A 27,771-nucleotide genomic window follows, 5' to 3' on the forward strand; every position below is an offset into this window, starting at 1 on the left:
AGCGGAAATAGTAACTGAACCTTGTTTAACTACAAAAAACGTCACTTCCTTTGAGTTCTTTCTTTTACACAAGAGATCAGCATGGTGAGTGAACTGAGATTTTTTCTCCTTTTTTAAAATCTGTAATCATCTGTTTATATAATGCTTATACATTTTAAAAAAATTGTCCTTATATGAAACCTTAAGTATATAAGTTTTCTAATATTCGTTTGATTTTCATAAAATAATACAATTAAAGTATAATTCTTCTAATACTTATTTTGGGGCCGTAACCTTGCACGCGAGAGGCTTGCTTCTATCTAATCTGTAATTTTTCATCTAAAAATACTCGATGCCTTTTTTTTTTTTCTTAATTATTTACAAAAGCAGAAATATCTTTTAATTTTTATAGATTCATTTTTTTTCTTTCTTAAATCTTCAATGTTTGTTTACGATATTAGATGGGAATATTAGATTTTTTTTTCTATTCAATTTATTACATTAAGGTGCTTGTACATTTTTTTTTTTTTTTTTTTTTTTTTACTGTGCTGAAATAACGTTATTTTGAAAGTCATTCTTAACATGAGGAGGGTGTTTTGTAACTAGTGTTCTTCCATCTAACAATTTAATAAAAAAAAAAAAACGTGAAACTTGAATTTAAATTTAAAAATAGCACCAATATTAATATTAGGTTTTTGAAAAAAAAACAAAAACGTATTTTGTTTGCTCAAATGCCCACGTGTGACGCAATTTTAAGTCATGGTCCTCACTTAATAGAACACTACTATGCGGACTATGCTATTTTTGAGTTAAACTCCATTTTTGCCTTTATTAAATTGTTAGGTGAAAGTACAGGATAGTTTTTAAGGTCCCAAGTGCGATAGCACCAACTGAAGAAGTTAATAAGAGGTGATGTGATCGGATCTACTTAAGACTAATATCGCATTTAAAATAGTTTTTATGGTATTTGTACAGTTTAATCAAGACATTAAAAAATGAAAATATTGAAAAAATAGTTTTAAATTGTACGTATGTTATGGAATGAAGTTTTCCGAAAAAAATTCACTTAATTTCAAGTAGTTTCTTCTTTTAATAAAAAATTCATTTTTTTTTTTCTAATTTAGGACGCTAATTATGTTGTCAACAAAAACACTTGTTTTTACAAAAACACTTGTTTTTCGTTCTTTTTCCATTATACAACTTAGTTAAATGTAAACAATTTTTGAAATATTGAACGATTCTACTTTAATGTCGGCACGTTACTTACGGAAAAACGGTTAAACTACAGAAGAACTTGTATCGTTTATATAATTTATAGAACTTGTATCGTTTTTAACAGGTACTTCTCAGAAGTACCTGTTAAAAACGATACAAGTTCTATAAATAGCAATATACATGAAAAAATTGAAATAGCTTAAAATATTTCAATATTGGTATACATAGAAAGAGCTTCTTGATAAGCTAAGAAAAAATCTTTAAATTTTTAAAATCAAGGAAGTTATGACTATTTTTATGCCTTGCGTGTTTGGATATTTTCCTCTCTTTAAGACCATATGCATTTTGTCACATTTTTTGCACTACTTTTTCAGTAAAAATGCTATATTTTTGTTAAAACACAAGACTAAGCAATGAAATTTACCATATAAGTGTATTTTTGTGCAAGGAATCTGAATATGCTACTGAAAATCTCCAGAAACGAATGGTTTTCAAATAATCTGCAGTAAATGCACATGCGGCGATTAGGTGTATCAGAATTTTTGTAGGAATTTTTGACACCCCCTAACACGAAACTACGAATAAAATATAAAAAAAAACTCGTAATTTCTCTTTTAAAAATTGGGCTGTTTATTTTCCTTGTATTATACTTCCAAAATAAACTATTAAAGTTTTAAAAGTAATAGAAATATCTTTTTATATTTAAAAAAAAAAAAGCAGTAATGAATTTTACGAACTCAATATTTTTCAACTTTTAAACTTTAAAAATTTATCAATTTTTCTATCGATTCTATTTTTACGATATTTTCAGGGTCAATGTGAAATTTTATGCTCTTTCCAATAAACCGAATATAATATTTTAGAAAAACGTTTTTTAAATTCACCCCACCCCATTTTCACGTGTCTATTAAAAAGTAAATTTACTCAGTTTTATATATCACAAATTGAAGAGAAAAGGTAAATAAATATATTCAAATTTAAAACAAGTGTTTTTTTTTGGGGGGGTTGTATTACTGTACACATAAATTCGAAAAAGTTGTCAACAAACAAATATAACAAATATTATCAAAGGCAAGATAAGTTGCTTTTCTACCTAACTGGATACATTTTTTTTTTTTTTTTTTTTTTTCAATGTAACATGTTTATTTAGCCGAAAAACATGCAGTGCTTACCGATGTATTGGAAAATTCAAAATGGCGCCAGACACTCTCTTTAACATGGTAAGTTTGGGAAAAGGTGTTATAAATAATAAACTAGACAAAATACTATTAAAAAAAACACCGAATATATGTCAACTTATGTCACGGTAACATATAATGAGCGAATTTCTAACAGTATTTTGTCTAGTTTATTATTTATAACATCTTTTCCTGAACTTACCGTGTTTAAGAGTGTCGGGCGCCATTTTGAATTTTCCAATACATCGGTAAACACTGTATGCTTTTCGAGCTGAATAAACATGTTACATTGAATAAAAACACGAAAAATATATCCAGTTAGGTAGAAAAGTAACTTATCTTGCCTTTGATAACATTTATTTGTTATATATTTGTTTGACAACTTTTTTGAATCTGTGTGTACAGTAATACAACCCCCCCCTTTTTTTTTTTAATGAAACCTTGGTAAAAGATTAGGGCTTAAATTACATTTTTCGAGGAGTTATAAGCTTAGAAAGACGGTGGAATTATTCAATATTTTTCACGAAATTTCTGACGCACCTAATGCTGATTGCTGCGTGCGATTGCTTAAAAATGCCATGTGTTCATTAAAAGAAAAGTTAGGGTACGCAGTTTAGTTGAAATGCATTTTATGTGCCAAAAACTGAAATCGAAATCTAGGATTGATTAAAAATGAATATATTGCAATATTTCTTTGGTATTATTGTAGATTAATACCTTCTGCTTCCCCTCCCCCATCTGACCACCTCTCCAAAATGTGATTCTACCTTTAGACAATTGCATGTGAACAACTTGAAAAACTTTAAAATATAAACAAATTATTTAAGAATTTAATGTAAAATGATTTCCTATTTTTGAATCATTCGAGCGCTTTAGGGTAGTTATCGCCCCCCCCCCCTTTTTTTTTCCTATGATAGATAAATCCTGTTTTTTTTTTTTTTGTTTTTTTTTTTAAGAGGGTCTTTGTGCAATTGTGAGGAGGTTGCCACTCTGACTTTGGGTTAATAATAGGGCTAAGGGAAATTGTGTGAACATCCTGAAGACTTAAACAAAACAATTTTAGAATTTAGAGTGGGTTGGTTTGACATAAATGTAAAATAATTCACCATTTGGGGATGGAATTAATCATGTGCACTTTTCTTTAAATGTTTTTATGCTTTTTACGTTTATGAGTTAGAGGAAGTTTTAGTGGGGAGCTCGGCCACTTGTACTTAGCGTTAAGGCTAAAGGTTTTAGGAGGAGGCTTGCCACTCATACCTAGGATTAGACATAGAATTAAGCAAGTTGTTTTTTTTTTTTTTTTTTTTTTTTTTTTTTTTTTTTTTCTAAGATTTTTATTCAGATTCTGATACCCATTGTGAAACTTTACAAGAATTATGACAGACAAATGTTATTTAAAGTGACGTCCCTCTAACAGAAAACATGATGCTTGGAAAACTCAAGTATTTAAATTCTATTTTAAATATAAAAAAAGAAACAAGTTTTTGCTAAAGCTGACAAATTGTTAAAAAATTTGAATTAATGTTATTTTGATTTTTAATTAAATTTAATGTCTTCCTACCGTTGTTTTTTTAACTGAGCACAGCACTACAGCAACAGCACCTCTAGCAGTATCAGAATTTTTGTAGGAATTTTGGTAAAACTATACAAACACCGTGACAGCGAATTAACCCTAACCCTAACCCTAAACCTAACCCTAACCCTTACCCTAAACCCTAACCCTAAACCCTAACCCTAACCCTAACCCTAACGCTGTCACGGTGTTTGTATAATAATACCGGAATTTTTGACACCCCTAACACGAAACTGCGAATACAATATAAAAATCTCGTAATTTCTCTGTTAAAAGTGGGTTATTTATTTTCTTTATGGATTATACTTCCAAAATAAACTATTACAGTTGTTTTAAAAGTAATAAAAATATTTTTATTTTTTTTTTAAACAGTAATGAATTTTCCGAACTCAGTATTTTTAAATTTTTAAACTCAATATTTTTAAATTTTAAAATTTAAAAAATCTATCAAAATTTTTCTATTGATTCTATTTTTACGATATTTTCAGGGTCAATGTGAAATTTTATGTTCTTTCCAATAAACCGAATATAATATTTTAGACAAACGTTTTTTTTTTTTTATTCACGGTTCCCCCCCCCCCCCCCCAGTGTCTATTACAAAGAAAATACTTAATTTAGTCCCGGATAAGTACATAATTATTTACTCACAAATTGAAGAGAAAAGGTCAATACATAATATATTCAAATTTAAAAAAAAACGGACATCGTGTTCTCGTCGAATTTTACCTGTAAAGTCCGAAGTATAAAACCTTTTTAAAAAAAAAACACTTTTTTTTTTTTTTTTTTTTTTTTTTTTTTTTTTTTTTTTTTTTTTAATGAAATCTTGGTCCTTGCTCCTTTAATTGAAAAAAAAAATTAGGGCTTGAATTGCATTTTTCGAGGAGTTATAAGCTTGGAAAGATGGGGTGGAATTATTCGCTATTTTCACAAAAAATTCTGATACTGCTACAGCACCTCCTACAAATATTTAAATATTTATTTTAATTTTTTTAATAATCGGGTAGATTAGTTTCCATTCGATAATAATTCACTGAAAACATTTTTTAAGGGACGAAAATTAGAAGTGTGTGTACCGTCGGTACCGACCGTTTGTACACGTGAACCAAAACATATTTCACATTTTTGTTTGTTAAAATATTGTAAAATTTACTACTACCCAATTTTTAAAAATATTTGTATGGTTGATAACAAAATAGCTCTAACATGTAAGATTTTTTTTTATAACCAGATTTTCAATTTAAAAAAAAAAATCGATTTGGAATAAAAAAAATAAACAACAAAAACAAACGTCGGGTTTGTATAACTGTACACATAGATTCGGAAAAGTTGTCAAAACAAATATATATAACCAATAAATGTTATCAAAGGTAAGATAAGTTACTTTTCTACCAAACTGGATATATTTTTTGTTTTTATTCAATGTAACATGTTTATTCAGCTCGAAAAACAGTGTATTGGAAAATTCAAGATGGCTCCTGACTCTCTTTAACACGGTCAGTTTGGGAAAAGGTGTTATAAATAGAAAACTAGACAAAATACTGTTAAAAACTCGCTCAATATATGTTACCGTGACATAGGTTGACATATATATATATATATATTCGGCGGCTTTTTAACAATATTTTGTCTTGTTTTTTTTTTTTTATTATTATTATTTATAACACCTTTTCCCAAACTTATCCTGTTAAAGAGTCAGACGCCATCTTGAATTTTCCAATACATCGGTAAACAGTTTTTCAAGCTGAATAGATTCGAGAAAGTTGTCAAAAAACATAGGACAAAGATTATCAAAGGCAAGATAAGTTACTTTTCTACGTAACTGGATATATTTTTCGTGTTTTTATTCAATGTAACATGTTTATTCAGCTCGAAAAACAGTGTTTACCGATGTATTGGAAAATTCAAGATGGCGCCTCACTCCCTCTTTAACACGGTAAGTTTGGGAAAAGATGTTATAAATAAAAAAACTAGAAAAAATACTATTAAAAACCCGCCGAATATATGTCACGGTAACATATTGAGCTAGTTTTTAACAGTATTTTATCCAGTTTTTTTTTTATTTATAACCTTTTCTCAAACTTACCGTGTTAAAGAGGGAGTCAGACGCCATCTTGAATTTTCCAATACATCGGTAAACACTGTATGGTTTTCGAGCTGAACAAACATGTTACATTGAATAAAAACACGAAAAATATATCCAGTTTGGTAGAAAAGTAACTTATCTTGCCTTTAATAACATTTATTTGTTATATATTTGTTTTTTGACAACTTTTCGAATCTGTGTATAGTAATACAAACGCCTGTTTACGCCGTGTTATCGCTGACAGCTACTATACTATACTTAGTATAGTATACTACAGAAGTCTTGATTCAAGTTCATAACGATTTTTTCGGATATGTTTTTAAATTGCTGCGTACAACAGTAACACCACTAGAGAAAACACTGTCCAATCATCTTTTTAATGAATAAACATAATAAAGATTGTTTTATTTAATAGTGAGTGTCCGAAGAAATTTTTTTTTTTTTTTTTTTTTTTTTTAACACAACAAAAAAACGAGTGGTCAAATTTCGGACACTCGAAATTATTAAAAATGACATCTCTTTTGGCTAATTTCCAAATTTCATTAAAAAAATTCTTTACAGAAACACGGTACGAATGTTTAGAAATCGAGGATGGGGGGGGGGTCGTTACAAAATCTTACCGATAATGCCGTTTTATGATGTTCACATAGGCACCGCCAAAACTGGGGGGGCAGGTCAGTACTTTTTGACGGATCGTCTTTTTAAAAATCTACCAAAAATCAGGTAATTATCCGATCAATACGAAATTTTCAGCGATTATTAGGAGAAGAATGAACTTTATAACAGTGTACTTATTTTTCATAAACGATATTTATATATATATTTTTTTTTGCTTACAAAACCCCCCCTTGTTTTGAAGTGGGAACAAATATGCTTAAAATAATCATCTGAAACTGAACAAAACATATTGTGTTGTTGTAAGGGACAGAATTATAGATTAAAAAAAAAAAAAAAAAAATTGTTTGCATACCTTATTTTGACGTCTGAATATCAGAACTTCGATTGTGTTTAATTATCCCGCTTTTGAGTTTTGAAGTGTGAAATTCGGTGAATATGTTAAGTAAAATAATTAATTTAAGTTAAGCAAAACAAAAAAAAAATTTTTTTTATATTTATACGAAAAAAGCCATTTTAAAATTTTTGATAAATAAATTAACAATTTTTTTTTAGCGAGCCGAATAATGCATGACCATTATTAAACAGAGCATGCTTTGAATAATCGATACAAAAAAAAAAAATTCGATAAATATTGTGCCCTTTGTGTTAAAAATAGCATCATTTTTTTCGATCTCGTTTGAAAACGTTTGCCGCCTTTCGACTACGGTGGACCAAACGCGCTGAAATAATTTTTTTTTATTCTGCTTTAAATTGCCCCTCCCCCCATTTTGGGGAGCCTGGCCCCCACACACATACACATTAAAAACCAAACTCATACAAATGGTCACCCATCTGGTACTGGCCAGCCTCAGCTTAATAATACATTGAAATTTTCGTCACTGAAAAATAAGTTTTTTTGGCCTGTTTAGTCTTCCATAGTTTTCGTCTCATCGAAAGAAAACGTAAACAGAGTCGATCTGAACTCTTCGGCGACGCGAAATATCTGGTTACATATATGAATAAGTGGAATTATTTGAAATTCAGGTACTTATATTATAATATTTTTGCATATTCTCTTAGAAAATCATCCTAAATCTTAGACAATAAATGAATAAATAAATTATTTCAAAAACCCTTTTTTTTTAAATATTTAAGTACGTTTTTTGTGCAAGACAAAAAATAACAATTGTTAACTTTTTGGGAAAATTTAACATTTAAAATTGAATTAAAAATAGTAGAAAAAGTTTTACATTATTCTGTTTTCTATATGATAAAATTCAGGGTTTTATCTTTCTGGAAAAAAAAAAGTTACTCAGAAATAATGGATTTTAATAAATGTAATTTAGTTTTAAAAAACAACAACTTGATTTTGCGGCCATTTTTGGCGGTGCCTATGTTCACATTTATCACTTTATTTGCTTTGCTTAAAACTCTAAAAATATATAATGTATGTTATTTACTAATTCATTTGAAAGTATATTCAGTTCTGAACAAAACGCTGGTATTTTGAAGACTTTAAGTGCTTTGGTTTTTAAAATATGACTATTTTAACAGAAACCCCTTGAAATCTGTGATTATCCAAAGCGTTTTAACGGCTGTGTATTGCTATTATAATTGAATACGCACCTCAAAAAAACAAAAGTACATTTTTGTAAACCGCTCGTGTAAGCTTACTGACGGCATTATTAGCGTCATGACTTATAGAAAAATAAACGAATCTTTTAGTTATAAAATAAATTAAAAAAAAAAAAAAAGCGCCGATTTTCGGGGGGTGCTAAAAACGAATATCAGTTTAATTTGTTTCATATGAAGAAATTATGGTAAAATTTTACATTAAAGGCCCGTCTCACGTTCGTATATTTTATTTTTATTTTTTGTAGATTTGTGTGCTAAAAAAAAAATCTGCAAACCGTTTCCGTCGCAAAAAAAGTTCATAGTAAGAAATTACTTGTTCGAAAAGTGGGTGATCACTTTTCCATTTAAATTTAACTTAAAATGAGCACCCACTTTCTGGCCACCTGAGAGAGGGAGGGCATTTTTTGTGTGGCTAAAGTTTTTCTGATCTCTTTTCCATTTCACAGCCTAGCCTTCGTTTACGCTTGGCGCGAGCATAAACGAAGGCTCTTTAATGTGCACTCGCGTACCAAACTGGCTTGATACAGTGTAGTATTGGCGAAAAATTAAAATTAGACGAAAAACAAGTAGTTAACCATAATCACAGGTGGCCATTTTGTGCGCGCATATGATCGACGCTCGTGCGACGACCATTTGCGCGTACAAAATGGCCACCCGTGATAATATAGAATTACATGGATTAATATTAACTACTTCTACGAAACATTTTTCGAAAAATCGGAAGTAATCTTTCTCCTGGTTTCGAACTACGGATGAACAAAAGGACATAAAAACCACGTTCCCATAGTTTAAAAATAGTCAGATTTTACTCATAATATTATTCGGGTTTGTATTACTGTACACATAGATTCGAGAAAGTTGTCAAAAAACAAATATATAACAAATGTTATCAAAGGCAAGATAAGTTACTTTTCTACCAAACTGGATATATTTTTCGTGTTTTTATTCAATGTAACATGTTTATTCAGCTCGAAAAGCATACAGTGTTTACCGATGTATTGGAAAATTCAAAATGGCGCCCGACTCTCTCTTTAAGACGGTAAGTTCAGGAAATGATGTTATAAATAATAAACTAGACAAAATACTGTTAGAAATTCGCTCAATATGTTACCGTGACATAAGTTGACATATTCGATGTTTTTTTTGTTTTTTTGTTTTTAATAGTATTTTTTTCTAGTTTATTATTTATAACACCTTTTCCCAAACTTACCATGTTAGAGTGTCGGGCGCCATTTTGAATTTTCCAACATATCGGTAAACACTGCATGTTTTTCGAGCTGAATAAACATGCTACATTAAATAAAAACACAAAAATATCCAGTTTGGTAGAAAAGTAACTAATTTTTCTTTTGATAACATTTATTTGCTATATATTTGTTTTTTTTTGATAACTTTTTCAAATCTGTGTGTATAGTAATACAAACCCAAAAACTATTATGCATTGTATTCTTTGGCTCCCATATCAAAAATTCTAAAATACCGGTCGAAAATCTATGAAAGTCATTTTAAAGAAAATTGTAGAGGTGAACGTAATGTAAAAAATTTACTTTTTTTTTTTTATTCGGTGTTTCTATTTTCATATATTTTTGCATTAGGTTCTCATAATGGCCGCTAGATGCCATTTCTCTTTCGAAGAATGGGTCAATAACTCGTCTCAGTTAATGTCACTGTCATGCAGAAGTGCCAAAAGTTTTGTTTGAAAAAAAAAAATTTCTGAGTGAGTAGTAGAAAAATGTAGAAAAAAAGTTGCAGCTTTTTTCTACATTTTAATAAAGACATCGTAAAACTTCAATTAAATTTGAAAATACTATTTAAAAAATAGTGCAGCTCAATAAGTGCACTAGCATCAAATAACATTTCACTGTTTTTCGATATGCGGAAAAACAGCGACGACATCTCCATTCCGTGACAAGTAGGTTATCGTGATAAAGGTTTTTCTTTAGTTTTGTTTATCGCCACAAGTGCTAATCTGGATTTGCACCAATTTTCCTGTAACCTATAACTATAATCTCCGGCCTAAAAAAAAATAACCAGCAAAAAACATAATCTGAAAAGCACAAAGTTCAACCCAAAATAATTATTTAAAAAAAAAAAAGCCAAAATTCTTTTCTTTCTAATGAAAGATCCTTAGATGGCGTTACAACATCGGAGTCGATGCATATTTCACTATGAGGGCCTTATTCGTGTATGTCAGTCTTAAAATGTTATAAAATGCTACATTAGTGTTGATCATCCGTACCTTAAAGTTTGTCGGACGTCACTTCCGCCGAATCACTTTGTAAACAAAGTGAGACTTAACGAAAGATGCCATACTTATGTGGTATTGCGGTGACTAAATTTGTATGTCTCGCAAAAACTTTCGACAGGCGACGAAACCTGATGAAACCATTTTAAACCTAACTTTTTGGCCGACAAATATCAAACACTTGGTCAAAAAACATTAATTCTTTCGCCCTAAACTCCTTTTTTTTTTTTTTTTTTTTTTTTTTACGCTGAAATTTTAGCAAGTTTTTTTCAATTGACTAGCCTTAATTTCAACATTCCGAACTTCCGGTCGCGTCATGGAGCATTGGTAAGACTTCTTTTGATGTTCTTTTGCGCCTTCGCGTCACTGGTTCAAGCCTACCTACACCCAGACTACCTACTATTGTTTGGACTCTTCTTCCCCCCCCCCCTTTTTTTTTTTTTTTTTTTTATATAACAACCTAAAATTCAAATAACAAAATTTGAAATGGAGTTCCTTACATTCACACGCAGAGTATCCCCTCCCGCTGCTACCAATGTTTTATGGGGGGGGGGTTCTCTCTCTCTCTTTCCCCCCCCCCCCTTGAAATGTCTATTAAAAAGTAAATAATTTACTCACCAAAGTTTTATATCACAAATTGAAGATAAAAGATCAATAAATAATATATTCAAATTTAAGTGTTTTTTAGAAATTTACTTGTAACGTCCGAAGTTTAAAAGCTTTTTTTTTTTTTTTTTTTTTTTTATGAATCCTTGATCCCTGCTCCTTTTAATTGGGGGGGGGGGGGAATTAGGGTTTGAATTACATTTTTCGAGTAGTTATAAGCTTGAAAAGACGGGGTCGAATTATTCAATGTTTCACTAAGTTTCTGACATACTTAGTACTGCATTGAGTTGGAGATTTCCAGGTTGGTATCTGGGGACGCATTAATTTACTGGAAGAGATGCACCCTCAGTCCTAAGATATGCAGAAGGAAACTCTAATGTAAAAAAAAAAAAAAATTCTGTGGCAGTCATCTGCACCGACAGCAGTAATACCTAAAGGTGTTGTTCTTCACCACTATAATCAAATCAGCGGTGGATTTCCGAGCAATTTAGTTGTGGCGGAAGCTCATACGTCGGAATTGAAAGAGTTGAGAGTTCATCTTACACACACACACACACACACACATTCAGTCCGGCTTTGCTCGGGCTCTGTGTACTGTTCATAACTTGTGTGCATAAAGCTTTTTAGATGTCCAGGTAACCCACATCTAAAATTTCAAGTGTTTAGACCCAAAATTGGCGAGAGTTTAAGGTCAAATCGTTGAATTTTGACGACGCCCACCCGGCAGCCAAATATCTGTCCGAAAACTGATCAAAATAAAAAATTTCCCAAATCTCAATACCCCTCTGTCAAATCTCGAGTATGTAGACTAAAAATTGACAGTAGTTTTGTAGGGAAATGTAAACACAGAAAATTCCACTTTTCTAGATAGACTAGCAGGTCCACTCGGTGTATAAAGCAATGAAGAAAATGAAGTTGACTTTGAACATAATTGTTATTCTTAGGAGAGAGGAATTTTTATGCCTATATATCATTTGTTATCCCAAGCAAAAGAATATTTTACCTAATCTAGGACGTGAATTACACAAATTATGTATGAAATAGTTTTAACTTCCCTAAGACATGTAATTAACAGCACGAATATTAAATAATTTTACAATTCCTACAACACCTTAAATAATTTTTTTACCCTCTGGTGTAAATTCTGGTGTGTGTGTATATATATATATATATATATATATATATATATATATATATATATATATATATATATATACCGTTTCCATGTGAATTATCAACTTAACTACCAGGTTGTGAAAAAAATTTTTTAATTTTTTATGACCTTAAAGTGGGGTGCTCACTTTCTCATAACCTTTAAAATTGAACCCCATTTTCCACACAATCAACCACCAGGTTTCCAAAATCAGTAAGCTGTTTCCGGAAATGTCACATGATCGGTGATACCTATTTTAATCGCAGGATAAACAAATTTTTTTTTTTTTCTTTTTACGACATACTATTTTGCACTTCTGTAGAACATGAGGCAAATGTGTGTATTTTAGCTTCAAGAACAGCTAAAAGAGGGCATTTGTTATCTAAAATAAAAAAAAATACTGGTCAATAGCTTTTCTAAAAGTTTGTGCAAATCTTTGCAGCAGAAATTTAAAGACTCTGTCTTGGAAGAGGTTTTTGAACAAATAAGGGAGCTCTATCCCTAGTAATTGAGCAAAAATGCCATATTCTAAGCTTTTAATGAATATCACTCCTTGAAGAAATTCATTTCTATGAATAAAACTATTATATTAAAATTCAATATTTCTACATTGATAAATTCTTTTGGTATGTTTATACAATCTTATGAGGAAAAAAATTAAACGTTTTTAAAATTCTATTGCTACATTGTGTTGCTGCCATTGCACACAGATATCACTTTTTCCATTGCTTCCAACATAACAGATGTACTGAGGCTAAAGTTGCTTTCAGGACTGCCAGTGACCACTGTAAAAGAGTAATGAAGACCACGAGAGTTGCATGCTCAGTTCGTCAAGTCCAAAATGGCTTGGTTCCCACCAATTTTGACAAATAGCAAACAGAATTCTGAACAAAAGTGTGTGCTCGATCCCAACTATCATCAATGGACCTGGGGTAATCTTGTCAGCATTAGACCAGGCCAAACTCTTTGCCAGGAACTTTGCAACTAATTCTACCCTACGTGGCCAAGGACGCCAACATTTCCTCCTGTATCAGAAAACGTGTTATGTGACATACAAATATCTGTGTGTGATGTTGCCAAGCTAATCAAAAACTCAGATTCCAGTAAAAGAAGCTTGCCCTGACGACATTCCAATTATAGTGCTGAAAAGGTTTCAAACAGGACTAGGTCCCATACTTAGAAAGCTAGGTACGGGCAAAAATAGGGGTCCTAGTTTTGAAAGCTGATTTATAATTTTTGTAGATTTCCGACTACTTTTTGATTGTATTTGAAAGATTAGAGACTAAAGTTAGTCGGATTCTCTTCACAATACCTATTTGTTCCACTAGGCCCTTGCATGTCATGGTACATAGCCTTATCGACATGACACTTTCATGTCCCCTTACTGATCCAGACATATTTCAATCGTCTTTTAATACGGGACCAAGCATGCCTTCCACTGACTTTGTTTTAGACCAATCAAATTGGTCCTTTTTTGTGTGTGTGTGTGCATGCATTCCTTTTCGTATGTAGAGTACTGCTGTCACATTTGGGCTGGTGCATCTGCTACTAGTGGCCTTTTGGCCAAGATCAAAGTGTAGTATCTGTTCCGGCAGATGCTGCACTTAAGATAATTTGTACCAGTCAATGGAGGGGGAACCCTCTATACTGGGACAATTATTATTTTTGGTAACCAGAGTGCCCCCTTTTTGCCTACTTTTAGGGGAGCTGGTTTTTACCTCACATTAAAAACGGCCTTGTGCCTAATTTGCTCAGTGGGGGAGCAAATAAATACCATCTGCTACTAGTCTCTGGCTCCTGGACAGTCCAAAAGAGTCGCCAACATAATAGATCTCGAACTGTCATCTAAGCTTCAACCCCTACAAGTATTTCAATGGTGAATGCTCTGAACTATAAGCCCTTCTACCTCCTTGACGAAAATACCCCCCGACAAGCAGCAAAATCCCACCCCTACAGTTCAGATCCCTTAAAAGCCTTCTACTCTAAAAGCTTCTTCCCCAGAACTGCAGGACTTTGAAATTCTCTTCCAGTTCCCCCAACTGTACTGACATGCAGAAGTTCAAGTGTAATGTGAACAGACATCTTGCTGCTAAACTCCCTACTTGGGTCCCTGATAGTAGCCCCCTACATCAGTGGCAATGTGCCTTGTTTGGGCTGAAAATGTAGTTTTAAAAAAATCTCCACAAATAAGACAATTGGTGCCTTTTATTCTGGTTTCCTTGAAACTTAGATTAAGTCAAATTATTAGGCTAAATCTCTTTATGTCCAACAGACTCCCTTTTAAAGTCGAGACCTGTTAATAATTCAATTTATGAACTTGACAATGATTGTGGTCAAAAATCGGACCCAACTACAGAAGGTATCATACTAACCTCTCTGTAATCACTGATCTTTAAAGACACTTTTGCCTTTTACTGGTGTTACCAACTCTTCCAGAGGCAAAACGAGCATACCTTTTGTGCCTTATTGGTCCAACAACAAAGAAGGGATTGGACCTAGTGGCACTCCTGTTCGCATTTTTCTCAACGCCTTGGATTTTTTTTTTTTTACGAGAAACTAATGAAATTTGTATTTAATTTTAAGGTAGTTCTTTGTTGTACTTTCATAAGTTTTGATTGTTCAAAAAAGATCGCCTTACTGAGATAAACACATCTCTAGCATATTTTATCTTTTTGAATGCTGCAGTTTTGTATTGACATGTCATTTCCACACGAGCACAATTTTTTGGTTGCCAAAAGATCTTTTTTAGAACATTGAAGAAAGTGAGCACCCTGCTTTAGTCAAAAACTTTTTTAAGTAAAACAAATTTTACTGTTTCAATTAGTGAAAGGCCTAAATTACAATCAACCGATAGGTGGATAATTGCACGTGGAATGTTTAATCAGATTACTTCCCCTTATGTTTTTTTTTTATATATATATGTATGTATATATATATATGTATGTGTATATATATATATATATATATGTATGTATGTATATATATATATGTTTCTGGACCATTTTTTCAGTTGTCTTTTGCCAGACTTTTCTATCCTCTATTTTTAAATCACCTGATTTTGTACAATTACCTTTGCTGTAAAATTTGGTTAATGTAGCAAGAGAAGTTTAATTCTTAGTAAGCTTGTCTTCCTCTTTTATTATTATTATTATATAATGAATAATTCTCCATCAGATTCCAAAACTCAATTTTTGAAACGATTCTAAAAGTAGAATGCGTGCCTGTTTTGTAATTAAAAGTATACGAATTTTATTAGACTTGACATTGTTCAAAAAAATTACAGGAATTCAGTTTGCCAAGGTTCTCACACCATTTTTATATTTTCCATATTGTCACCCCGGTGTTGATAATAAAAAAATAAAATAAAATAAACTTTTTTTTTTATCCTCAGTCGACCAAAAGGAAGAAGACTAGAAAGTTGAGAGGTCACGTCAGTCATGGTCACGGTCGTATTGGTAAGTATTTTTTTTTCTTAGATTTAGATCCCCTCTTACCTTCCAAAATGTTTAACCTTGTAGATTTAAAACAATCTGCATTCAATTATAAACTGGTTTGATAATGGAGATAATTTCATTAATTGAATGATTTAAAGTTTTCCTTATTAAAAAAAGTCTTTTGCCATATAAATTACTGGCCTGGGTGTTTGAAGGTGTGTAGTAGTTTTTTTGTTTTGTTTTTTTTTTAAGTGGCAGGCAGGCTCAACCCTTTGACATTAAGGCGGAAAATAAAGTGAAAGAAAACCTGATTTCTTATAGCTACTCCATGATGCTACCGGAAGTGTAAAGCATTCAAATAGACATCACTGCTTATCAAGGCCCAGAGACCACTCAAGGATAAGGGTTAAGAGTGTACAGTAGTCAATTGGATAATATAGTAATCATTAGTAATGGAAATTTGGTAAATTTAACTTGGTGGAACAGCTCAAGAACTTGAAGACAATCAGATTGTAGTTGGCTGGAAAGCAGGAAAACTGAAGATGGGTGTACACTTGTAAGAAAGAGGCTTTGTTCATGGAATCTAGGTTTAGGTTTAGGCACAGATAAAGAGTGGGGGAATTATTGATAGTATTTTCTTCTAGACGAGTGTGTTTTTTTAAGTTTGGTGGGGGGGGGCATAGATTGAAGCAGTCAAGCACTTGCCATGAAAATAACGATACATCAGAGACACTCGCAACATCTCTTCTGTGAGATAGAGGTTGCAGGGAAGAGAAAAGGACATCTCCTACAAGGCTACAAAGTCCATTTTGAACTTCATCCAAGCAAGACAAGTCATTTCTAGCAGCTCCTGCCCAGATGTGGCAACAGTACTCCATCCTTGGACGTACCTGGCTCTTATATAGTTAGAGAATTGCATCAGCAGTGATCGATCTACTGTATCGATAGGATCCCACCATTTTTCTAGCGGCCTTGGCAACAGATTTAATGTATGTGTTCCATTTAAGATCAGGAGTAACGGTCAAACCCAGAAGCTTGTCAAAATATGAGGCCTCCCCAGCACGAGAGCCATTCATTTCAATTAATGCCAGATGGGGATCAGAGAGTTGATGCTGTAAAGATAAAAGCTTGGGTCTAAACACCTGAAATTTTAGATGTAGGTTACTTGGTTTTTGATGCATTAAAAATAACAAGCCACCTCTTTCCCCATTGTACCATATGCTCAAGATCAGAGGAGAGAGAATCGGAGAGAACTTGGTCATTTACGGTCTGAAATGTGCTACCATAGAAGGTAGTATTATCAGTATAAATGTCTACGAATGATGTAAGGATGTGATTTGGAAGATCATTAATGTAGATCAGGAAAAGAGTTGGGCCCAGCATGGACCCCTGAGGGACTCCAGCATTAATACTGTGAGTTTCTGATTTTTGCCCATCAACTACTACTCTTATGAACTTATCAGAAATGATTTAATAATTGAGAAGACATTTCCAGCTATATCATAGCTGAAGATCTTGTGAAGTAAACCTTTATGCCGTACCCTATCAAAGGCCTTTGCTATGTCAAGCAATTGCCCTAAAAAGTTTGCCTCCATCGAGATTCACTAATCCTATGAGATAGAAATGTAAGCACATCTGCTGTTTATCTAGCAGAACGGAAACCATATTGCGTGTCACTAAGATTATTTTTACTGAGATGATTGATTACTTCTATTTAACAGATTCCAGCTACTTATGACGCACAGGAGACTTATTAGCCTGTACTGAGGGAGATGACCGATCACCTGAATTCTTAAATACAGGACATACTGATGATTTTCAAGGGTGATGGGAAGCAATTCTCCTTAAGACAACATTTAAACAGTTTTGTAAGTATGGGAGCTAGTTCTGGTTCTGTCAGGGCCTGTTGCTTTACTGGAATCAAGGTTTTCAATTAGTTTGGCAACATCACGTACAGATATTGCTATATCACATAGCATGTTTTCTGATACAGGAGGAAATATTGGGGGTTGGCGGCCTTGGTCGCAAAGGGTAGAATTAGCTGCAAAGTTGTTGGCAAAGAGTTTGGCTTTGTCTGATGCTGACGAAATTACCTCAGGTTCATTGATGATAGTTGGGATAGAGGATTCTGTTTGCTATTTGTCAAAACTGGTAGGAACTAAGCCAACGCTCAGTTACTTGGGTTTGTACGAACTGAGCATACAACTGTCTTGCATTCTTTATTACTTTCTTACAATGGTTGCTGGCAGTCCTCAAAGCGGCTTTCGTCTCAATACGTCTATTACGTTGGGTGCAATGGAAGAAGTGATTTCTGTGCTCAATGGCAGCAGCACATTCGGGAGAGAACCACGGCTGGCTGTTAGGTTTTTGCTGGAACTTTTTTGAGGGTATGAAACTGTCTATACCTACAATTAACCATTCTGTCAGGTCTAATACTATAGAGGGCACATCCTTTTTAAACATGGAACGCAGAGGTAGATCTGATATAAATGTACGGAAGCTATCCCAGTCAGCCATAGTGTATCGATATACTGTACGGTGGAGAGGTGCATCTGCGGACTTATTACATTTCATTTTTATCCTGATACAACAGAGTGGTCGGAAGATCCAAAAGGAGACAATTGAAACGGAATATAGTGTAGGGCAAGTTGTGAGAAAAAGGTCTAGGAGACTAGCATACTGGCCATCAGTGTCGGGCACCCAGGTTGGTTCATGAACATGAGTGAGGTCATAAGCAACGTAGAAATCATGACAGAACCTCCCCCTCATCATCGGTCTTGTTTGAGTAGGTTGACCATTCCACATTATGAACATTGAAGTCTCTACAGACGTGAATGTTAGTCGAAGGATGAGTAGACAGGATGTGGTCAATTTTCTCAAATATGCTTTTTAAAGACAGTAACTCCGCTGTTGTGGGGACGATAGAGAGTAAATATAAATGCAGTAGTGTGAGCAAGTGCAACCCGGAACCATACATAGGATAAGTTAGGATCTACTTTAAGGATGACCCTACAACATGAAAGCCATCTTTTAATATAGACACATATTTCACAGCGATTTTGGGGGTCAGATTTGGAAGTTAAGTTAGAGTATCCTTTGATTACGAACTCATCTTGGGAAATGGTCTGTCCACTGGTTTAGTCTCCTGTAATTGGGTTTCAACCTCTGGAAGGTTAGAACGTAGACCCCTGATGTTTGAGAAGGAGATGGGGGGGGGGTCTATGTTGAAAGTTGGAGATTCGGGTTTGTGTATTCTTTTTTGAAACTTATGGAGTTTTGGGATTTATGGACTAGGTCGACAGACTTGCTTAGAGCAGGACAGGAAAACTAAGAAAAAAAATGATTTTTTTTTTTTTTTTTTTTTTTTTTTTTTTTTTTTTTTTTTTTTTTTAGCACATAAGGTAAAGCTGTAACAATTACCCACTAATATGGCCTTGAGAGGCTCGCACCAGAAACTACTGCATGGTACAGAATCCATTCACCAAATGGCAATACAGCAGCCCCAGTACTTTGCACCTGCTGATAGACAGCCTCCTTAATGCTAATCCAAGGTTCGGGTCGCTGACTATCAGGCGGATAACGTCAGCCCAGATAAAACCTTTACCTCCAGCACCCTTACTAGTGACATGACTACAAGGATAGAAAACGAAAATTTCCAACATCTTTGACAACTGTTTGCGCAAAATACTGCCAACCTAGAATACAGCTTTTTCTCCCTTTGTCAGAAAAATCATTCATTAAAAAAGAAGCTGCCGATAATGCATCCACAATGCGTTCTCTACTCTCCATTTTAATATATATATATATATATATATATATATTAAAAGTCCAATTGGCGTTTAAGAGAAAGTATGGTGATAGATTCCCCTCTCACGAACTGAAAATGAATACAATTGTCTAATCTATTTATGCAATCAACTAGGTAGATATAATAAACATTTATGGATGAGGAAAGCTATTAAATAAAACAATCAGAAAATATAAATTAAATACTGAAATAAAATGTAGTTGAGTCTAAAAAGATAAAAATTAATGTAGCAGCGACTTACTCAAAGAGTTCAGTCTCCAAAATGCAAACGAAACAGATACTACACTTTGAACTTGGCCAGAAAGAAGGCCGGGGAATTAACTTTGCTCGATTAGTTTCACTTTATTTATACTAAAAAGCCGAGGGCAGAATGGAATAGCACAAATTTTATAAAAGTCTATCAAAATAAATCTACACAACGTCCCTTCGCAAATCCTAGATATTATCTAGGGAGTATATAAAGTTCTAAGAAATAGTAAACCCCACCCCAGAGAACCCCTGCAAAAGAAGCTTTTTCTGGACATACAAAACTGCGCACCCCTAGCAGTATCAGAATTTTTGTAGGAATTTTTGACACCCCTAACACGAAACTGCGAATACAATATAAAAATCTCGGAATTTCTCCGTTAAAAGTGGGTTATTTATTTTCTTTATGGATTATACTTCCAAAATAAACTATTACAGTTGTTTTAAAAGTAATAGAAATATTTTTTTTTTTTAAACAGTAATGAATTTTCCGAACTCAATATTTTTCAATTAAAAATCTATCAAAATTTTTCTATTGATTCTATTTTTATGATATTTTCAGGGTCAGTGTGAAATTTTATGTTCTTTCCAATAAATCGAATATAATATTTTAGACAAAGGTTTTTTTTTTTTTTTTTTTTTTTTTTTTTTTTTTTTTTTTAAATTCACGACTCCCCCCCCCCCCCATCCCAATTTTTAAGTGTCTATTAAAAAGTCAATACTTAAAAGTCAATACATAATATATTCAAATTTAAAACAAAAAAAAACATAGTTCTTGTAGAATTTTACCTGTAAAGTCCGAAGTTTAAAACCTTTTTAAAAAAAAAAAAAAACACTTTTTTTTTTTTTTTTTTTTTTTTTTTTTTTTTTTTTTTTTTTTTTTTAATGAAATCTTGGTCCTTGCTCCTTTAATTGAAAAAAAAAATTAGGGCTTGAATTGCATTTTTCGAGGAGTTATAAGCTTGGAAAGATGGGGTGGAATTATTCGCAATTATCACGAAATTTCTGACACTGCTAGCGCACCCCGCTTTTGCTTTATATATAGATGATCGTTTTCAACTGAAAATCTCATCTACATTCGTCAACCACCCTCGTTATTAAAAGTTTGGATTTTTCAAAATGTTCTGTCAATGTAAAATTTTAAGTGACTTTTTACTTGATTTGCTGGCAGTTTTTTTTAATCGACAAGTTTTTTGCTTGAATGTCTTTTGCTGATTTTTTTTTTTTTTTTTTAAGGCAAACATCGGAAACATCCAGGTGGTCGAGGTAATGCTGGTGGTATGTTGCATCACAGAATAAACTTTGATAAATAGTACGTATATTTTTTTGGGTTGGTCGACACCTTTTCATATGGTGGGTCTTGTGGTACCTAAGCTTCACTTAAATACTTACTGAAAGCTTTTAGAAATTTTTTTTAATCTTATCTGCCAACTGTCCAGTTCCATGTGATAATTTCAACTTGATTGTTATCGTCATAACAATCTGGACAAAAGTAAAAACGAATGTGTACTTGTCTTCGGTGCCAGGAGTCGTCCATCTTCTGGAACTGTCCTTAAAGTCCACAACATGTATTTTCATAATTATGAGGGCATGGCAAATTGTCTATTGCAAAACAGATAATTTAGTTAAATTTTTTACAAAATTTAATTTTTTAAATGGTTGATCTTTTATTTTAAAAAATGTCAATATTCTAATTAAGTTTTTATGAGCAGTAAAGAGTTGACAAAATCATTTTTATTTTCTGCCTTATTGGTCCAACAAAGGAGGGATTGGATCTAGTGATTCACTCCTGGTCGCGTTTTTCTCAACGCTTTGGATTTTTTTTTTTTTTTTTTTTTTTTTTTTTTTTTTCCCCCCACAAACATTAGTCCTGGTGAAGGTAAATTTTTGCTAGAACATAAATAAATCTAGAGCACTAGAGGTAAACTTACCCCCAAATCGTTAATTTGTTTGAACTTTTCTCAATGACCAAACTATTTTTTTAATTTTATTTATTTTTTTTTTTTAAACACTAATCATGGTGAAAAGAAATTATTTTTCCCTTGTGAAGAGGGACCTTGCATGCTTGACTTGTTAATTTGGAAATTCAATATTATATTTTGTAAAATTAGATTCCATTCTTCCAAAATCTTTAATTTTAAACATAAAATTTTGAGTAAAGGTTTCTAATTTTTCAAAATATATTTGAATAAAAATGACTTGCCATCTGTAAAATGGTGAAATAAGTATTTGTCAGTGCTTTTTAACCATAAAATATTGAACTCATAACTTATAGCCAAAACAAAAAATATTTTCAAAGCAAATAAACATTTTAAGTTTTATATTCACAAATTTTGTGCCAGGTGATTCTGAAAGGTTTTGGCCAATTTCCTTGTTAACAACTACACATATGGTCATCATTAGATTCCCAAAAGGTAAAAATTTGTATACTGCAGCAAATCTTTGTGTGAGAGATAATTGTAAAAAGCCTTGTACTGAATTATCTGGATGGTTTTCAGAAGTTGTGGGTAAGTTTTGCTTTCTTGGTGCTGGTGGAGGATGTGAATTGAGTGAACCTCATTTTAACTTGTTTCCATTGTAAAGTGTTGTCATTCAAGCCAATAACTCATTAGGATTCAGCGGATTTGCAGTGTGCATATTTGTGCCAGTTTTGACTTATCAAGGCTAAAGCAAATCAGGTTTGAGTTGGGGGTAGGGTTGAATATGTGTAACAAAACCTCTGGATAAATGGATGGCGACCCATTTCTGGGGGCCTAATAAAATTAGGGATGGTAAATGAAATTACTTTACAACGAATTGTAAACAAGTAAAGCATGCATGGTTCCCCGTGGGCGCACAATGAATGAGGCATAAAAAAAGTTCAGCATTTGCCCCTCCCCCTTGTTTTGCCCCAAAAGTCCCCAGGCGATGTCAAATCCTGGTGAAAATGAACAAACTGTGCGGTTTTAGGCCTTAAATGTAAATTTGAGTTCTGCATCATGCAAAAAAAGAAGGATGACTAGGTTCATCATTCCTCCCCCCTGCTCCACTTAGCCCCAAAGGAGTTTTCCCGGAAAATCTGTTTTACTTTTTTTACTCGTATCATGTTTAATGTTTGGGCAGAATTTTAAAAAAATCCAAGGCGCAGTTAATGAGAAAAGTATGGACAAACGGACCAGGTGAATTCACAGGTCCACCCTAGTTTTTATTTTGAAAATTAATCTTGTTTTCAGCTTTTGTCATTGGCTGTTCGCATCGAATGTTCATCACAACCAATTTTAGATTGCTTTTCCTTTCAAAATAAACTTTTTTAAACTTTTTTTTTTTTTTTTTTTTTTTTTTTTTCTCCACAAAATCTCATTTGCCAACTGTCCAGTTCCATGTGATGATTTCAACTTGATTGTTATCATCATAACAATCTGGACAAAATTAAAAACGAATGTGTACTTGTCTTCGGTGCCAGGAGTCATCCATCTTCTGGAACTGTCCTTAAAGTCCACAACATTCAATGCCAATTAATACCGAACTATAATTCCTAATCTGGTATAATTTGAATCCTTCACCAATTTCACAAACTTTTGTATCCTAAAACATTTGATCTTTACAGGTTTTCTATAAATGGTCTTCTCTAGGTCACAATTTTAAAAATCCTTTATCTAATGTTCAAATATATGAAGGGGAGGGGATATAATGATTCCTTAACATTGAAATGTAAAACTATTTTAGAACGTTTAAAGATTTCAATGCTCTGATCTCTTTAAAATTTGTTTGCACTACAAATTTAATTGGGAAACTTTCTTCTCCAATCCTTTTGCACAATAGAAAATATTTTTTGCAATTTTCTATCATTTGCCAACTGTCCAGTTCCATGTGATAATTTCAACTTGATTTTTATTATAACAATCTGGACAAAATTAAAAACGAATGTGTATTTGACTTGGGTGTCAGGAGTCGTTCATCTTCTGAACTGTCCACAACAATAATTATTCCGCATTCTAATGTTGTATGACATTTTGTTTTAATAAGTAACAAGATCTGACCTGTTGGGTAGCAGGGAGAGGAAGTAAATGAAGGCATACTTCAAATTATATACAGTGGGGGTCAAGTGTTTGCAAATTGTATAAATTGATAAATTTATGCTTCAATATTTTCCAATATAATAACTGTTACTCAATGTTTGATATGAAGTAAATTCATAGAAATGGAAACCAAATAATCATATTGGGGGAGGGGGGGTCTTTAAATGATTTCAGCAAGGAATATGGGCCAAAAGAGTTTGCAAGCACTCATTTATCTGCAATAAATACCATTTTTAAACTTGATATAATTTGAAAAATTGTGTCATGATTATAGTACCATATATTGATAACATATTACAAGAAAATAAGGTATTACTCAAACAACAATTAACAGAACGAATTTATGAAACTATTTAACGCTTTATTCGTTTTCCTTCATTTTTAATCAAATCGATCAGCCTATCAACAGGATGTTAATGTATGCACTTGTTGAGGTGTGATTTCAGAAGATACCCTCTTGATTCTCTCCCAAATGTCTTTTTTACTATGCAATTGCTGCCGGTTTTCGTAAACCTTCAGAATCGACCAGAGGTTCTCTATTGGATTCAAATCCGGGCTCTGAGGTGGCCAGTCCATCAGACGTTCACCAGAGATCCCCTTGTCTGAAAGCCAAGGTTTTGTGAACCGAGAAGCATGGCTTGGAGCTTTGTCTTGTTGGATAATTAGATTCTGGTTGAGAGCATCATTTTTGTGAATTCAACCAGGGCAATAAATTTGCTTCCAAAAACTTGCAGTAGTTCACAGAATTCATTTTGACAGTCAGGGACAAGAAAAGGACCAACAATCTCACTTCCAATAATACCAGCCCAAATCCCCCATTGTTGGCGTCTGAATCGCAAGCGTGGGCTATTGCCTTTAAGAAGCCATCCCTTGGCCCAACCGTCGGGGCCATCGAGGGTTGCTCTGGCCTTGTCAGTCCAGAGAACATTTTGAAATTGGTTTTCAAATATTTAGTGGCCCATGCTAGTCGCTTCTGACAGTTTATATCACTCAAAGGAGGACATTTTGTCTGTTCTCTGGTCGGCTATCTGTTTCAAAATCCGATTTCAGGTCCTTTAGAGATGCCAGACACTCCTGCATGGTAGAAAATAGCTTAGCTTGTGCTGTGGGGGTTTCCTAGCAAACTCCTTGATTTTTCTAATATCTTGTGAAGTCACCTTTGGTCTAGCACTTTTATGCTTTTTTCTTCCGTCTTTGCCGTCAATGATAAAACGTTTCACAGTTCGATGATCTAGTTTCAAAATTTTCGAAATTTCCAATGTAGACTTCTTTGCAGCAAGAAATGTAACAATTTCACCCTTCTCCCTATCTGTCAACATCTTTCCTTTAACCATTATCAATAAATTAAGATTACCTGCATAAACTTTTGGCTCACCTGAAAAGTGGAAAATGTCGACCTATTATTAAATTCTGGCTTTTATCGTAAAATGTAGTAATGGAACGAACCAGAATGGCAACCAGCAAATGATGGAAGAGTTCAAAATGAAAAATAAAGCAAAATTAATATGGAAATTGAGAAACTCTTTTGACACCCACTCCACCCCCTCTGTAGTGTTACTTATTAAATATACCAAAATTCTTGGTATTTGAAATTTTATTTCTTTTTTTTAACAATAGGGTGGAACACATGCATATACTATGTTTTCAATCTGATGCTTCCCAACAAACACATTTGTCTCATGAAACATCAGATGTATTTGGAGTTTTGAGCATTTTTAACAAGCCAGCAGAACAAAAAAAAAAAAAAACAACTTGCAGCATTTATTTTAGATCAAGTTTTTTTTTTATATATAAGCCTTCTCTACATAATGGACTTTCCATTATTTTTATTTTACCTTTGTTAATAAGTGACTGGGTGGCTTGCAAATTTTACTTCATTAGAACAATTAAAATAAATTTTTAAAATCAAATTCACCAAGTCCTTTAAACGTTATTAAAATCTATAGGAAGATTAATTAAGTTTCCTTGTAATTTTTTTTTTTTTTTTTTTTTTAAGTCATCCTGGTTACTTTGGTAAAGTTGGTATGAGACATTACCATCTGCTAAAGCATCATTATCATTGTCCGATCATAAATGTGGATACACTGTGGAGTTTAGTGCCAGATCAAACCAAGGATGACTACATGAAGGTCAGAAAGGACAAAAAAGCTGCCATCATCGATGTTGTTAAACATGTAAGTTTGTTTTTTTTTTGGAGGGGGTTTTTTTCTCAATTTTTATTTTTCGTTATGCACAACCACTTTTTTTTTTTTTTTTTTTCTCCCCACCATGTGTTTTTATTATACATGTGGATTATTATACATGTGGTTGTGCAAAAGTAATTTTCGAGGGTATCCAAAGTAACCTGAATCTATATTTCTCGTTGCTATTTCAACCTCGGTACAAAATTACATTTGAATTTCAAATCTGAAATAGAAAGTTTCATTGTTTGAACAAATTTTGGACTAAATTTTGTTTTTAGAGTAGCTGTTCTTGGTCATCTAATTTGAAAAAAAAACCATCTTTAACAATCATTTAAAGAGGGATTTCAGCATAGTTCTTTGAGCTTGGAAAGAAAATTTTTTTTTTTTTTCTTAATCCAACATTCAAATTGTTTTCCCATTGTAACCAAATCATTGAGCTATAATGATTGGATAATGTTGAATATCTATGGGTCGGTAATGGTATCAAATAGTTAAATTGAATAACATCTACAAATTAGCTTCATGAATTCAAGTTTTCTTCAGTTTTTTATACTTAAATCTGCATGTATAAATTCAATTAAATTCACCATCTGTGTCCTCGTGTTTACAAAGCCATTTGGTGGAAGTGACATTGGACAAATTTTTAGGTACTGGAAGAAAGTTTTTTTTTTTGTTTTATTTCGTTATTTCTTTTCAGTGAATTTTATTTTAATAAGGATAAAAGAAGATAACGAAATAGTAATTCGTTATTAAAATAACGGGGGAAATACATCTTTTCTGGTAATAATAAAGTTTTTTTATTTCCAATTCGATTTTTAAGTTTGGATGCAGATGAATTTTTTAACTATGGTTTGGGTTTACTTTTTATTATAAAAGTTCTATTTTTATACTTTTATTATTTATAAAAATTACCAACACCACAAAGTTTTATCTTTATTTGATTTAAAAAAAAAAAAAAAAAAAAAAAAAGTTCATAAATATAAACAGTCCATAATATATATACATAAAAGCAATAAAAAAAAAAATACATTATTTTTAAAGCTCATCAACAATAAAGGGTATAATTTTTCTTATAAAAGAAAACTTTTTTTTTTATGTCATCCATAGCTAAAAATTTGTCTGACGTTACTTCTGCCAAATAGCTTTGTAAACACAGATGCTAAACGTAAATTTAACCATAATTTTCTTAATGGACTTACATGTAACTAACGTACTTATGAAGTATTGATGACTAACACCTATTACAATTTTCATATTTAGTTAATTCCTGTATATAGAGCTATAAATATAAAACTCACAAACCTAAAAAGCAGGAAAGGATGATAGAGCTGAATACTGATCTGTGTTTCTAATTTATTCAAAGTTTTCGATGTGTAGCTTTAAAAGTTTACTTTTTCTTTTTTTGTAGGGTTACTTCAAAGTACTTGGTAAAGGAGTTATCCCAAGTGTACCAGTTATTGTCAAGGCTAAATTCTTCAGCAAAATGGCTGAGAAAAAGATCAAGGCTGCTGGCGGTGCCTGTGTCCTTGTTCCATGAACATTTATGCTGATGTCAATAAAAAAAATCTTTAAAAAAATTAACATTGTTATTTCTTTTCAAGTGAAATGTATTTTTCTTTTCATATTAACTGGAAGTGCAAATGCCAATATCAAGGACTTTTTGAATTTGTATGACAAGATTACAAAGTGGTTGACAGACCAGATTGTTGAAAGATGTGTAAATTATCTTTCGTAATGATAAAACTTAGCTGAGTTAGAATCACAGTTAATTCCTCTTA

General features: G+C 32.5%; 1 protein-coding gene and 1 non-coding gene across 2 annotated transcripts; both read left to right on the plus strand.

The window, feature by feature from the left end:
• LOC145293141 (large ribosomal subunit protein uL15-like) lies at nucleotides 1-27,771 on the plus strand. The gene is made up of 5 exons (XM_080139555.1): nucleotides 1-84; nucleotides 15,656-15,719; nucleotides 20,989-21,064; nucleotides 25,807-25,984; nucleotides 27,402-27,771. Exons 1-5 carry the CDS (start codon nucleotides 82-84, stop codon nucleotides 27,528-27,530), a joined length of 450 nt encoding a protein of 149 aa, XP_079995681.1. The 5' UTR covers nucleotides 1-81; the 3' UTR covers nucleotides 27,531-27,771.
• On the plus strand, nucleotides 23,102-23,238 carry LOC145293584 (small nucleolar RNA SNORA57). The gene has a single exon (XR_013869745.1). It is a non-coding gene; the product is annotated as a small nucleolar RNA SNORA57 (small nucleolar RNA).

Source organism: Euprymna scolopes, chromosome 14, assembly GCF_053919585.1.
Source record: "Euprymna scolopes isolate OS-2025 chromosome 14, ASM5391958v1, whole genome shotgun sequence".
NCBI classification, from domain to species: Eukaryota; Metazoa; Mollusca; class Cephalopoda; order Sepiida; family Sepiolidae; genus Euprymna; species Euprymna scolopes.